At 40.6% G+C, this 14,004-nt stretch overlaps 1 protein-coding gene across 1 annotated transcript; it reads left to right on the forward strand.

Moving 5' to 3' along the window:
* Window positions 1-14,004, forward strand: Cct4 (chaperonin containing TCP1 subunit 4). The gene is made up of 14 exons (XM_050141113.1): window positions 1-266; window positions 2,537-2,589; window positions 3,453-3,542; window positions 4,699-4,807; window positions 5,408-5,550; window positions 6,863-6,984; window positions 7,388-7,520; window positions 9,279-9,418; window positions 11,267-11,363; window positions 11,707-11,817; window positions 11,914-12,044; window positions 12,612-12,846; window positions 13,473-13,586; window positions 13,808-14,004. Exons 1-14 carry the CDS (start codon window positions 140-142, stop codon window positions 13,820-13,822), a joined length of 1,620 nt encoding a protein of 539 aa, XP_049997070.1. The 5' UTR covers window positions 1-139; the 3' UTR covers window positions 13,823-14,004.

The following is a 14,004-nucleotide window of genomic DNA, read 5'->3' on the forward strand; positions in this document are numbered from 1 at the left end:
CTTCCGCCTCCTCTGCCGGCGTCGCTTTCTGGAAGGTTCGTGCCGGAGGAGGCGGCGGCCAGAGACCGTTACTCCGCAGCGGGCCGGAATCCGTGTCCATCGGTCCTCCTGAACCCGCGCCCACGTCGCCAAGGTCGCCATGCCGGAGAACGTAGCTCCCAGAAGCGGGGCGCCCGCCGCGGGGCCGGGCAACCGCGGGAAAGGCGCCTACCAGGACCGCGACAAGCCGGCCCAGATCCGCTTCAGCAACATCTCAGCGGCCAAAGGTATCGCCCTCCCGGCGGCCGTGCGGGTGCGGGGTGCGTTCCGTTCCTTGCGGGTTGTTCCGCCCTGGGGGGCTCCTCTTTGTGCCGAGCGCGCCCGCCCGCCCGCGAACGTGGAGGCCTTTGGACACGCCCCGTCGTGGGTCTGGGTGCCCCATAGTTTTCTCCCGCGGGCTTGTGCGGTGTGCGTCACGTGGGTGCGGACAGCAGCAGCCTAAAAGCCGAGGGCTGGGGCGGTGAGCTTGAGACCTGATGCTTCCGAAGGAAAGCGTGGCTGTTTGTTAGGCCTAGTGGTAGACGGCGTAGTATTTTTTTTTTCTTTTAACCATAGTCTATGAAGACGCAACTTAAATGGGCTTTGCTTGGCTCGGTGGTACTGTTTGGAAAGTAGAGTAAGTGGGGTGTGTTCCGTTGAACTGGCAGGTAGAGCGCTATCACGTAGCGCATGGTGAAAACCAGACAGACCTGAGTTTTAGACTCTGCGTGTTGTTATTTTATGTTTTTTAGATTCTGAGCCAAAATAGCTCCCTTACTGCCGATTCGGGGAAGATAGCTTTCTGTAGGTGTAAGGATTTAGAGAAACAGCTGAAACAGAAGGAAAGTGGAAGGAAAATTATGACCAGAGCCTTAGAGGCCTTGCCTGGGTATGTCTGGAATGTAGTTGCTTGGGTTGGAGGAAAAAGAGGCATGGTGTGAGAAGTGAAATTGCAAAGGTCCTTACCTTGAAGGACCTGGGATCCTGGAAAACGTGTGGCTCTATTACCAGTACCACCCTAAGTGGGGTGAGGTAACTGGTCATTTGTCGGGTTGCTGGGAAGAGGAAATGGGAGGTGTGTAAAGTATACCTCACAGACAATGCAAGTCGCCAGCCCCGCTATAAGAAGAGTGTGCGGGAGGATAAAAGGAAGTCAGCTTGATCCAGATGGGCGCTTGGAAGTTTGGAGAGAATACCTAAGACCTGGAAATCGAGTTCAGTAATTACTTAAGTAGTACTAGGTGGAATCTTTGAGATGTTGAAAAATAAAGTCTAGGGCCATCTGAGTGCTGTGAGGAAACACCGATGACCAACACTAACTGGGGGGGAGAGGGGACGGGGTTATTTTTATTTGGTCGGAACTCAATTGGCAGGGACCTAGAGGCAGGAGCCGATGCAGAGACCGTGAAGGAGTGCTGTTAACTGGCTTTCCCCTCAAGGTTTGCCCAACCCGCTTTCTTAAAGAACTGAGGACCACCTGCCCAGGAAATGGTCCCATCCACAGTGGATTTGGCCCTCCTCCATCAATCACTAATTCAGAGCATTTCCTACAAGCTTGCCTGCAGCCCAGTCTTAATGATCATTTTCTCAATTGAGGTTCCCCCGAGATGTCTTTAACTGTGTCAGGTTGACAGAAACTGCCCGACACTGTCACCTTTCAAAGGCAAGGTGCACCAAAAAATTCAAACAGGACAAACGAAGCCATGCACGTAGGAAATTGCCAGTGAACCTAACTAGTTATTCAAAGAGCAAAGGGCAAACTAGTTTTTCCAAAACAAAAGCCTAGGAAGTGAGAAAGGCTTCTGCCAGATATAGCTTGAGTTTAGTTCTGGGCACTAGTTTGTTTTGGTGTTATCTGGTTAACTATCCCCTTGTCCTCAAAGACAATAATACCTGCTAATGATGAAGAAAATTGCACAGACACAAAATACTGATAGCTCAGTGTGAATCCTTTAACAGCCTCTGTCTTGTACTTAACTTGTGCTACAGATTAACCTTCTAGAAATGTAGAGTCTGAAATACTGTATTTCTTTCGGTAGTGAATGTCTTGAAGCCGGTCCACTAAGATCACCTGAAACTAATACTGACTGCTAGACCAAAGTCATGAAATACATGAGACATATTACCGCTTATACTCCGTATTTTCTGTTAAATTCTTTACTCTTTACCTGATACAGGCAAAAGCATAGTAGTTGTGGAATACAGAAAATTTATTAGACTATGGGCCTACAAATGTGTTTCCAGTAGATTATATTCTTGTGGGAGGGAAAGAGCAGATGAGTGAGTTGTGTACTGTATTAGGCCATCTGACTGTTCCCTTGTTGCTTGTCGTGTTTTAAGCAATAAAGGAAATAAAACTCTCAGAACATAAGACTAGATTGTGCCAGTTTCAATCTCACAGGTATAGGCATAATACATGTGAAGTGTTCTAGTTTATACCATAATCTGATAGGACAGATTTGAAACAAAGCACTTTGCTCTTTTAAGTCTTGGTTTCTGCTTTTCTTCTGTTTAACAGCGGTTGCTGATGCCATTAGGACAAGCCTTGGACCTAAAGGAATGGACAAAATGGTATGAATGAAAGAAACGGTTACATTCTGAGGTCTGATAAAAGTTTGTGCTGTCTGGGGCTGGCAAACAGTTCTATGGTAGTGTGCTTGCCTATGTGGAACAAGGTGGAACCCTTACATATGCTGCCCCTCTTCAAATCCCTTCAAAGTGTTAGAATTCATTAAAAGGAGAGATTACTTAGATAGCATTTAACTATATAGCTTAATTCCTTTTGAGTTTTTGTTATTTGAGTCAGTCTTAAATATTTGAGACTGTCCTTGATCCTCCTACCTCTGCTTCAAGTGTTGGCATCGCAGGCTTGTACCACCATGTTTGGCTCTTTATTTATTCCTTTATTTTGAAGCCTGAACTTAATCCTTCTGTTTCAGCCTCCAGGTACTAGGATTACAAGTATGAACTGCCATGCCCCATTCAACTTTGCAGGTTGTTATTGCCCCACCCCACCCCTCATGATCCTGTAGCCCCCTCCCAGCTGCCTTTCTTCTAGTCCTTGGACTCAAACTTCTTTTTCTTAATTGACTGGCAGTATAAAACAGATACAGTGTAATAACTTCGGATTGATGTATCCTCAAATTTAAGAGGTAGATCTGATCTCTGAGCACTGCCCTCAGATGCGTGCATACACACACACTTAAACATAACAGTGAAGTAACCCGACAGAGCTAGTTACTTCTTTTTTTTTTTTTTTTTTGCAAAAGTTGGGTAGAAACTGAATGTTCTTATATTGTTAAACTAATGAAAGGGAAGAATTTAAAACTAAGCAATATGTATACATTAACTTGTATTAATATAAATACAATAAATATAAATGGAATAGTGCTTGTAGAGTACTGGATTAAATTTCTCAAAAACAAATTTTCTAGATTCAAGATGGAAAAGGTGATGTGACCATTACAAATGATGGCGCCACCATTCTGAAACAAATGCAAGTACTGCACCCAGCAGCCAGAATGGTAAGTGTAAGTAAGTGGTTTGTTTTGAGGCAGGATGTTCACTGTATAGCTCAGGCTAGCCTTGAACTTGGCAACAATTCAGCTTCATCCTCCAGAGTACTGCAGCTATAGGCATGGGCATGTGCTATCTGTATTTGTATAATATTTAGTGGTGTTAAAATGTATACTATTTAAACAGGGAGATGGGGGGGGGTGATTTTGAGACAGGGTTTCTCTGTAGCTTTGGAGCCTGTCCTGAAAGCTCTTGTAGACCAGACTGGTCTCAGACTCACAGAGATCTGCCTGCCTCTGCCTCCCAAGTGCTGGGATTAAAGGCATGTGTCACCACCGCCCTGTGAGAATTTTTTATCTTTACTAAAAATAGCATTTTTAAGATACTGTTTTTTGAGTAAGAGGTGTCCTATAAGAGAAATAATTTTGTTTATTCTGTGCTGTAGATTAAACCCATGGCATTGTAGATGCTCAAATTCAAGAGTCACAATTAGCCTTACGGCAAGAAGTTGTGTTTGCAAAAATGTGCTTTAAGAATTGCTGTCTGTTAAAACATACTGTTGGCACAGCAATGAGTTCCTGTAATCTTAAGTGCTCTGGTTCTGAGGCAGGAGGATCATTAGGGCCTGTTAAAGACAACATAGAACCCTGCTTCAGAAAAGGTCCCTTACTTAAACGTGACTTGTAAACGGGTAAGATTGTGCTTACATGTGGTCACTTGAGAAAAACTTGGCAAAGGTGTTTATACTCCCACGTGGAATGACTTCGTATGTTCTCCATCTATATAAGATACCTATGAAACCTTACTGCATTTTTTTTAAGAAAGGGTAAACCCAGGGCTTCAGGGGTGCTAGGCAAGCACTCTTCCAACTGAACCACATCACCAGCCCTAAGTATTGATGCTTTTGGATAGGACTTTAAAGAGAATTTTCTGAGAACTTCTCTATACAGTCCACAATCTAAACTAGAGACCATTATAAGAATAATTTTGTGTACCACAAATAGAACAGTTTGTCTTTAAATGAAGCCCAAAGTAAACTAAAAACTAAATGTCAGGAATGTATTGAGTTTTGTGACTCTGTGTTGGTGACATTGGTGTGATAGTTTGAGTTAGATGTTGCTGGGTTCCTGTTTCTCAGCATCTTGGCATGTTCCCTTTACATAGCTGGTGGAGCTGTCTAAGGCTCAAGACATAGAAGCGGGGGATGGTACCACATCGGTTGTCATCATTGCTGGCTCTCTCTTAGACTCCTGTACCAAGCTTCTGCAGAAAGGTATGTAGAATATGCTTGCTTACTAAGAATGACAGTTTTTTTAAAGGCAAAATGCATTAAACCCAGGTTATTAAGTAATGTGGAATTTAATATTTAATTTGAAGTAACTACTTTTTTATCAAGAATTTTTATTTTGCTTTTGATTTGCAAGACTATAGAAATAGGTTTTGCTTTTCAGAAATCAGTGATAGTAGTATTACTAGTCTAAGGCTTACAAAGATGTCTTAGATGAGAAAATAGAACTCTTACTTTGATAAGTAGTGTTTAATCATAGTAACAACTCTCTGGTCACCCTGCTTTAATTTTACATAAAAATGTATTGATCTGTTTCAAGTAGAAGTTAACTGCTGTCCATAACCAGCAGTTACTTTATTTAGCCATTCTCTTTACAATTTATTTATAAATTAGTTTGAATGAAAAATATTTGGAGCCTCGTAGTATAGTGTAGTAGTTTTATATTTGCCTAGCATGCTGGAGGCCCTGGGATCAACCTGAGGAAAAAGGAAGGGAAAGTTTTAAATTACTTTGACATTTTAATGAGTAAAACATTTTAAAATGACATGGTAGTTTGTCATAATTAACTTGGTTCATAAATGACAGGTATCCATCCAACCATCATCTCTGAATCGTTCCAAAAAGCTTTGGAAAAGGGTCTTGAAATCCTTACTGACATGTCTCGACCTGTGCAGCTGAGCGACAGAGAAACTTTGTTAAATAGCGCAACCACTTCATTGAATTCAAAGGTGAGACTATCACTAAGGAACAATTAAATTACAGCTAAAGGTGTCTTATGGTATTGTCATGAATGCTGTACTGTATCTAACATTGCCTCAAGAATAACTGGGTGGGGCTGGACAGATGGCTCAGAGGTAAGAACACTGGCTGCTCTTCCAGAGATTCTGAGTTCAATTCCCAGCAACCACGTGGTGGCTCACAGCCATCCGTAATGAGATCTGGTTCCCTCTTCTGGGTTGCAGATGTACAGACACTGTATGCATAATACATTAAAAACTGGGTCATAATAGTTTCTGTAACTGAATTGGTTTTAAGATTGAGTAAAATGATCAATAATGCTAACAAAAGAATTAGAAGATTCTCTGGGTGGTGGTGGCTGGTGCCTTTAATCTTAGCACTTGGGAGGCAGAGGCAGGTGAATCTTTGTGAGTTCAAGGCCAGCCTAGTCTCTTAAGTCCCAGGACAGCCAGAGCTACACAGAGAAGCCCTGTCTCTAAAACCCACCACCACCCCAAAAAAAAGGAGTTTGTTGTAGGTGCCATATCCGTTTTCTAGTTTTTTCTTTTACTGCATTTTAACACTTTTTGGTAAAGCTAAGTCCTAGGCTTTGAAATGCTATTGGGAACTTCCCATCTGCAAATCAAAGGCTGACATATTTGAACTCAACATGGATTGCCCATCCATAGTAGCCAGCTCTTTATGTATGTGCTACTTTTTTCCCTATAAAATTTAAAATAGTGATGGAACAAAATTTGGGGGAAATTTCAGGTGAAATAATAAAAATTTAAAAGTCGGGGCTGAAGAGAAAAATATTCATACACATAGTTTAAGTTTATAAGCAACAATTTTAATAAAAACTTTCATGTTACCATCTGCTCTATTACTGTTTCTCCGAGTACAATTCATTTTTTTTTGCATTCATTTCCTCTAGTTACAAATCTAAATAGTATATATAGAACACAATGATGTCTTTTTAAAAAAAATTATTTGTATTTTAAGTTTTTTGTATCGGTGTTTTGCCTGCATGTATGTCCAAGTGAAGACATTAGATCACTTGAAACAGGAGTTAGAGCCAGTTGTGAACTGCCATGTGGGTGCTGGGAATTGAACCATTCCTTTGGAAGAGTAGCCAGTGCTCCTAACTCAGCCATCTCTTCAGCTATGGTGGGGGGACATCTTTAACCATTGGTCTCCTCTGGGTACCTTCTAGCAACCATATCCAAATAGGTGGTAACAAGCCCTTGCAAATCCAAGATTGTTCGGTTGTTTTGTCTTTTTAATTACTGTATCTCTAAAAGTAACTTTCTGTTTTAAATCTAGGTTGTGTCTCAGTATTCAAGTCTACTCTCTCCAATGAGTGTCAATGCAGTGATGAAAGTGATTGACCCAGCCACAGCTACCAGTGTAGATCTTAGAGATATTAAAATAGTGAAGAAGCTGGGGTAAGCATCTCTAATTTCAATTCCAGTGTTACCCAAACCAAATTACTTTCAAGGAAGAGCTGGGTGTGGTGGTTTAGACATAGGATACCTGTGAGTTCAGGCCAGCCTGGTATAATATAGTGAGTGCCACATCAGTCTGAGCTAGAGTGAGGTTCTGTCTCAGAACTCTTAAAAACAAAGCACAACAAATAGATCCTTAGGCTGATCACCTTCCTGGGCCAGTGGATGTAACATGGGTGAAAAATAACTTCTCTAAGAATAAAAATTAGGAAACATTTGCTGGCTTGAACTTTTTTGGTATGGTAATCTCAAGGGTTTGTGTTTACTTCCATATGGTGGGGTGGGCGTGTATTCTGGGAATGAGCTCTGAGAAGCACTTCATTGTTCTGATTATTTTTCATAGGGGGACAATAGATGACTGTGAGCTGGTGGAAGGGCTCGTTCTCACCCAGAAAGTGGCAAATTCTGGCATCTCAAGAGTTGAGAAGGCCAAAATTGGGCTTATTCAGTTTTGCTTATCTGCTCCTAAAACAGATGTAAGTAAAATCCAAGTTGGTTCCTGTTGTAACTCTTAATAAGATGAAGATGTGTTCTTAAAGATAAAAATTAAAAATACTGTATTAGTGATGTCTTTAAAATGTAGATCTCAAAGGGATTAATAAAATTGAGACAAAATAAAAATTGTTGGAGCTACAACCATCACAGAGAAAGCCGAGTGTATGTCGCATTCACTCCTTGTGTTTTCAGATTGTGTCCAGCTTTCAGTAAGCTGAGACATCACTTACTGGAGCCCACAGGGATTTTATTTTTGTGTGCAGGTAAGCCTTAGACTAACTTGATAGCCAGGCTATATAAATCACTTCATTCTTTTTTTATATATATACTTATTTATTATGTATACAGTATTCTGTGTGTATGTCTGCAGGCCAGAAGAGGGCACCAGACCTCATTACAGATGGTTGTGAGCCAACATGTGGTTGCCGGGAATTGAACTCAGGACTTTTGAAAGAGCAGGCGATGCTCTTAACCCCTGAGCCATCTCTCCAGCCCAAATCACTTCATTCTTAAGATATCCCTGTATTAGTATAATTCTCTAAAAAGGGGTGTTTGCTCTTCAAATTTGTTTTGTTTTCCTAACATATAGGTGTGTTGTTCGGTTTCTCAAAAAGGTTGAGACCATACAAAAATTAATGGTTAATTTCTTTTTTTCTTCTGTCTTGGTTTTTTGAGACAGGGTTTCTCTGTAGCTTTAGGGCCTGTCCTGGAACTAGCTCTTGTAGACCGGGCTGGCCTTGAACTCACAGAGATCCATCCACCTGCCTCTGCCTCCCAAGTGCAGGGATTAAAGGTGTGCACCGCCTAGCAGTAGTTAATTTCTAACATCAATAAGGCTTGTCTTGGTTTTTATGTCAGTTTGAGACTGTCTGTTTATCTATTTCTCCTACCCTCTCCCTTTTTTCCTTTCCTCTCATTCTTCCTCTTTCTGGAACTCATATAGACTTTGCTGACCTCAAATCTACAGAAATCCACCTGCCTCTGCCTCTCCCACCTGCTAGTATTAACATATGGACCGCCGTGTCTAGGTCTGTCCCAAGTCATAGAGTTAAAGGATACAGTTGAAATTGTTTCTATAATACATATGATATTGGCAAGCTAGAGAAGGAAAAAGAAGAAAATTGAAATTGTTTTTATAACATGATATATAGAAAAATTTTATATTGGGGAAGAGTAACCATTTTGCATTTGTCACTTATCAAAAATGTACTTGCAAAGAAGTTTCAGATGAGCTGGAGAGATGGCTCAAAGTTAAAAGTGCTGGCTCCTCTTTCAGAGGTCCTGAGTTCAATTCTCAGCAACCACATGGTGGCTCATCGCCATTTGAGAAAAAAGTTTCAGGCAGTAGAGCCTCCTGTGGTCATGCACACCTATAATCCCAGCCCTCAGAAGTGGCTGGATGTTGAATTCAAGGCCAGTCTGAGCTACATGATGAGGCTTTGTCTTTCAAACATACAAAAATCAGTAATGGGTATGCTTAAAATTTTATAAAGAAACAGCTTTAGCCAGGTGGTGCACACTTTTAATCCTAGCACTCTTGATTTCCTGGACGGCTTGGACTAAACTGAGGAACTCTGTCAATAAATAAATAAATAAATAAATAGGACCAACCTTTTTTATATATGTTGTTTTAGACCTTTTTCTGTGCGTGCCTATTTAACTGTTTGGTGTGGGTTGGTCTTTTACTTTCTATTTGAATCTCTTGCTGTAAATAATTATTGTATTCTTCTTCTGATCAGATGGATAATCAGATAGTAGTATCTGACTATGCCCAGATGGATCGAGTGCTTCGAGAAGAGCGAGCCTATATTTTAAACTTGGTGAAGCAGATAAAGAAAACAGGATGCAATGTCCTTCTCATACAGAAGTCTATCCTAAGGTCAGGGACTATTTATTTTCTTATCCCTGAATTTATAATTGGTTTGTGATTCCTACTAGTAATTTTTTTAAAACATTTTATATATGTGTGTGTGCCTGAGTGTGTACACCACATGTGTACAGGAGCCCTTGGAGGTCTGAAGAAAGTGATGAATGCCGTGGAACTAGAGTTTATAAGGCAGCTAAGATCTGCCAAATACACAGTTGTTTAGTATCTGACACATGGAAAATTTAGAGTTAGCGTTGTGGTACATCATATTTTCATTAATAAAGTTATCTCTTGATAACTTGAACATAGAATATATAATTTTTCTAGATTTTAAGAAAATGAAGACTGAGCATAGTTGTTCATACCTGTAATCCCAGTACTCAGAAGGCTAAGGCCAAAGGATTGCTGTGAGTCAGGCCAGTCTAAGTGGGAGTAAGGCCTTTTTTAAAAAAAAGAAAAAAGAGGGCTGGAGAGATGGCTCAGTGGTTAAGAGCATTGCCTGCTCTTCCAAAGGTCCTGAGTTCAATTCCCAGCAACCACATGGTGACTCACAACCATCTGTAATGAGGTCTGGTGCCCTCTTCTGGCCTGTAGACATACACACAGACAGAATATTGTATATATAATAAATATTTTTAAAAAGAAAGAAAGAAAGAAAGAAAGAAAAAAGATTAGAGAATGGCTTTTTTGTTTTGTTTTTGAGCTCACTTATTGCTCTGGGACTCAGGTTTGTTTCCCAGCATCCACATGGCCTCACATAGAACTCCAGTTCCAGGGGGTGACGCCCTCTTCTAAAAGCCATGGACAACAGGCAAAGCACTCATACACATAAATGTAAAAAAGCAGCCACAAGTAAAACAAGCATGACATAGATTTTAAAAAGCTATTTGTTCTAAAACTAACTGGTTGAGGCTAGAGGTATAGTTGAGTCACTAGTGTTTGCTTACGTGCACAAAGCCCTGGTTTGATCCCCAGCATGACATAAACTGGATGTGGGATCAGTGCCAGTACTCCTAACAGCAGCGGTCCGTAGATAATAGAATGCTCAAATTTGAGCTCTTTTTTTCCTCTTCTGGATTTTATTTTGCTTTTTAAATAAAGACACATTCCCATTTGCACTGATGATAAGCTATGTCAGAAGGTACCATGGGGACATAGATCAAAGGAATCTGATCCCATCATTTACTGACTCTAAGTAAATTTTCCCAAAACTTGGTTTTTGCTTAACTTTCATCAGTGATGGAAATGTCTTTCTTGCTAGCATCACATGACTACTTAGTTCTAGGATTGTTTCCGCTCATTTGTGGGAATTAGTCATGCTTCTAATATGTAGAGTTATTACTAATGTTCACTCAACAAAATGCTCATTTGTTAAGAATCGTGATATAATTACTTGTGTTGTATAGTTTTGTGTTATAAGTTTCCTGGTAAAATTAGAAACCTTCAGAATTTGAACTTCTGGGCGTAATGACACAAGCCTTTGATCCTAGCACTTAGGCAACAGAGGTAGGCAGATTCTGAGTTCCAGGCAGAACAGGGTACATAAGTAGACTATCTTAAAAAGAGAACTTTGAGGCCGGGCCATGGTGGCGCACGCCTTTAATCCCAGCACTCGGGAGGCAGGTGGATCTCTGTGAGTTTGAGGCCGGCCTGGTCTACAGAGCTAGTTCCAGGACAGGCTCCAAAGCCACAGAGAAACCCTGTCTTGAAAAACCAAAAAAAAAAAGAGAGAGAGAGAACTTTGAACTTTTAAATGAATATCAAAAGCATTTTCCCTCATAATTAACCATTTGAATAGCAGTAAAATTAAAATCTTAACTACAGAATAATAAAATTCTTTAACAACACTTTATATTTCAGAGATGCGCTTAGTGATCTTGCATTACATTTTCTGAATAAGATGAAGATTATGGTGGTTAAGGATATTGAAAGAGAAGACATTGAGTTCATTTGTAAGGTAAAATAGTAATGTATGTAAAAATGTTCATTTGCATGTGTTGTGGGTGTGGTTATTTTGAGTGCTGCACATATGTCTGTGCACCACATGCCTCCACTCAGGGGCCTACTAAACTTAATATGGGTCTATGAACTGCCGTATGCCTGCTCTAGATTACTCAGTCGATTACTGAGCCATGTCTCTAGCCCCAGCAGTGGGTTTTTTTTATTTTTTATTGTTTGTTTTGCATGCTGAATATTGGGTCCAGTGCTTTGAATAATATACCAGACATGTGCTTGTTCTACTATTGAGTTCTATCTTTAGCAGTGTTGTCTTGACTTGTGGATGTATTATCTTTTCCCAGACAATTGGAACCAAACCAGTTGCTCATATCGACCAGTTCACTACTGACATGCTGGGTTCTGCTGAGTTAGCAGAGGAAGTCAGTTTAAATGGTTCTGGAAAACTGTTCAAGGTAACAGAATTAGAATTACAGTTGAGTTTTATTATTTTTCTTCTTTCCCGCCGCCGCCCCCCCCCCATTACCTAATTTGTAATCTGTTCACTAAAGATTACAGGTTGTTCAAGCCCAGGCAAAACAGTTACAATTGTTGTGCGTGGTTCTAACAAACTGGTGATTGAAGAAGCTGAGCGCTCCATTCATGATGCTCTCTGTGTTATTCGCTGCCTAGTAAAGAAGAGGTAATGACAGTTTTTGAATTTTGATTACATTTATTTTGTGGGGGGGGGCGCGTGTGGACATGCAGGCACAATACGGCATGTATATGGAGAACAAGTTGAGAGATCTCTTCTTCCATCAGAAGGTTCCAGGGACCAGGCTTCGGTTGATTGTCAGGCGTTTTACCTGTTGAGCATCTTGCTGACCCTGGTATTTTGAAGACTAGTTTGAGGGCCTGGGATGTAGTTGTTCAGTTTATAGTACTTCCTAGTTGTGCAAAGACCTGGCTCAACCCTCATCCAGCACTGCTTAAACTGTGTGTCGTGGGGCATACCTATATAATCCTAGCACTTAAGAGGTGAAGGAAGAAGGGTCAAAGGTTCTGTTTCTACCTCCAGTTAGTGCGAGTACCAGGCTAGCCTGAATACACGATACCCTACCTTTAAAAGACAGCTAAACTGGTATATTTTAGCTTTTTAAAGTTAAATAATAAATTGATAATAGCTTCCTTTTTATTAAATTTATTAAATAATAAATTTTAATAGCTTCCTTTGGGGTAAAAATATGCTAAAAATATTTGTGAATTTCAGAGCTCTTATTGCAGGCGGTGGTGCTCCAGAAATAGAGTTGGCCCTAAGACTGACTGAGTACTCACGAACACTGAGTGGTATGGAATCCTACTGTGTTCGTGCCTTCGCAGATGCCATGGAAGTCATTCCATCTACACTAGCTGAAAATGCTGGCCTGAATCCCATTTCTACAGTAACAGAACTAAGAAACCGGCATGCGCAAGGCGAAAAAACTACAGGCATTAATGTCCGAAAGGTAATTTATGTTTGTTGTTGGAGGGAGGGTTGGTGAAAAGAAACATTTATCGTTTTGTCGTTGTGGATTGGTTGAAAGGCTTTGTAGTTAAAAGTAGTGTGATTTGGTGCATGCTTTTAATCCCAGCCTGGTCTACAGAGCAAGTTCTAGGATAGCCACGGCTACACAAAGAAACCTTGTCTTAAAAAACAGAGCAAAAAACAAGTAGTATAATTCTGAATTGAATCCTGGAAAGATGCTAGTATGTATATCCTTCAGAGTAAAGATGATACCGTGGAAATGGCGTTCAGTGACCACCATTTGCTAACTTGTAAGAAGTTAGTCTGATCTTTAATTTCCTTAGCTGTAAAGATACAGCACGTGATGGGTCTTTTGTGGCCACTAGTTAGGCACCTGTGAGTGTGAATTGTTTTTTCTCTGTAAACATCCCTGTTAGCACGCCAGGAAATTACAGGCGAGTGAGAGCTGTCCCCTTACTAACTGTTTGACTGTGGAGGCGGTGCATGATGGGGAAATAAGGAGCCTAGAACCTAGTTCTTGAGTGTACAGCACTCCAAAGAATGTCACTTACAAGTTTGTTAATTGTTATGTGTGGTCAAATCCTGAAAGTGTCTGCCTCTCTACAGGGTGGAATTTCCAACATTTTAGAGGAGATGGTCGTCCAGCCTCTGTTGGTGTCAGTCAGCGCTTTGACCCTAGCCACTGAAACCGTCAGGAGCATTCTGAAAATTGATGACGTGGTAAGCTGATAGGAGTTGAGAGTTCCCTGGAAGGTCAAAAGGGTGCCCTTGGAAGTTTTATTTTTTGCTTAAAAGTATGCTGCTCACCAAAATGATAACAATTCATAACTTAATTTTCTTATCTGTAAAAATGAGAAAATTTAGATAATCACCTTAAACACGATACCACATTTTATATCATTGCAAGTTTTGAAGCCTGTTCTTTTTCTTTCTCTTATCAGGTAAATACTCGATAATCTGGATAAGGCTGACTGGCTGGGAGCGTGTGGACTGTGTCTAGAGTGGAGATGACCACCTTGGTGTCCATGTCTGGAAGCTTGCTTCTTCAGTTTTTGGACATTGTCTCCCAGTTGGCATTTCTTTGAAATTGTATTGAAACAATTGAATGAAAATATTAAATACTTGGTTTCAGACTGCA

Source organism: Alexandromys fortis, unplaced genomic scaffold (assembly GCF_014885135.2).
Source record: "Alexandromys fortis isolate MF-2015 unplaced genomic scaffold, M_Fortis_MF-2015_v1.1 scaffold_7, whole genome shotgun sequence".
In the NCBI taxonomy this organism is placed as follows: Eukaryota; Metazoa; Chordata; class Mammalia; order Rodentia; family Cricetidae; genus Alexandromys; species Alexandromys fortis.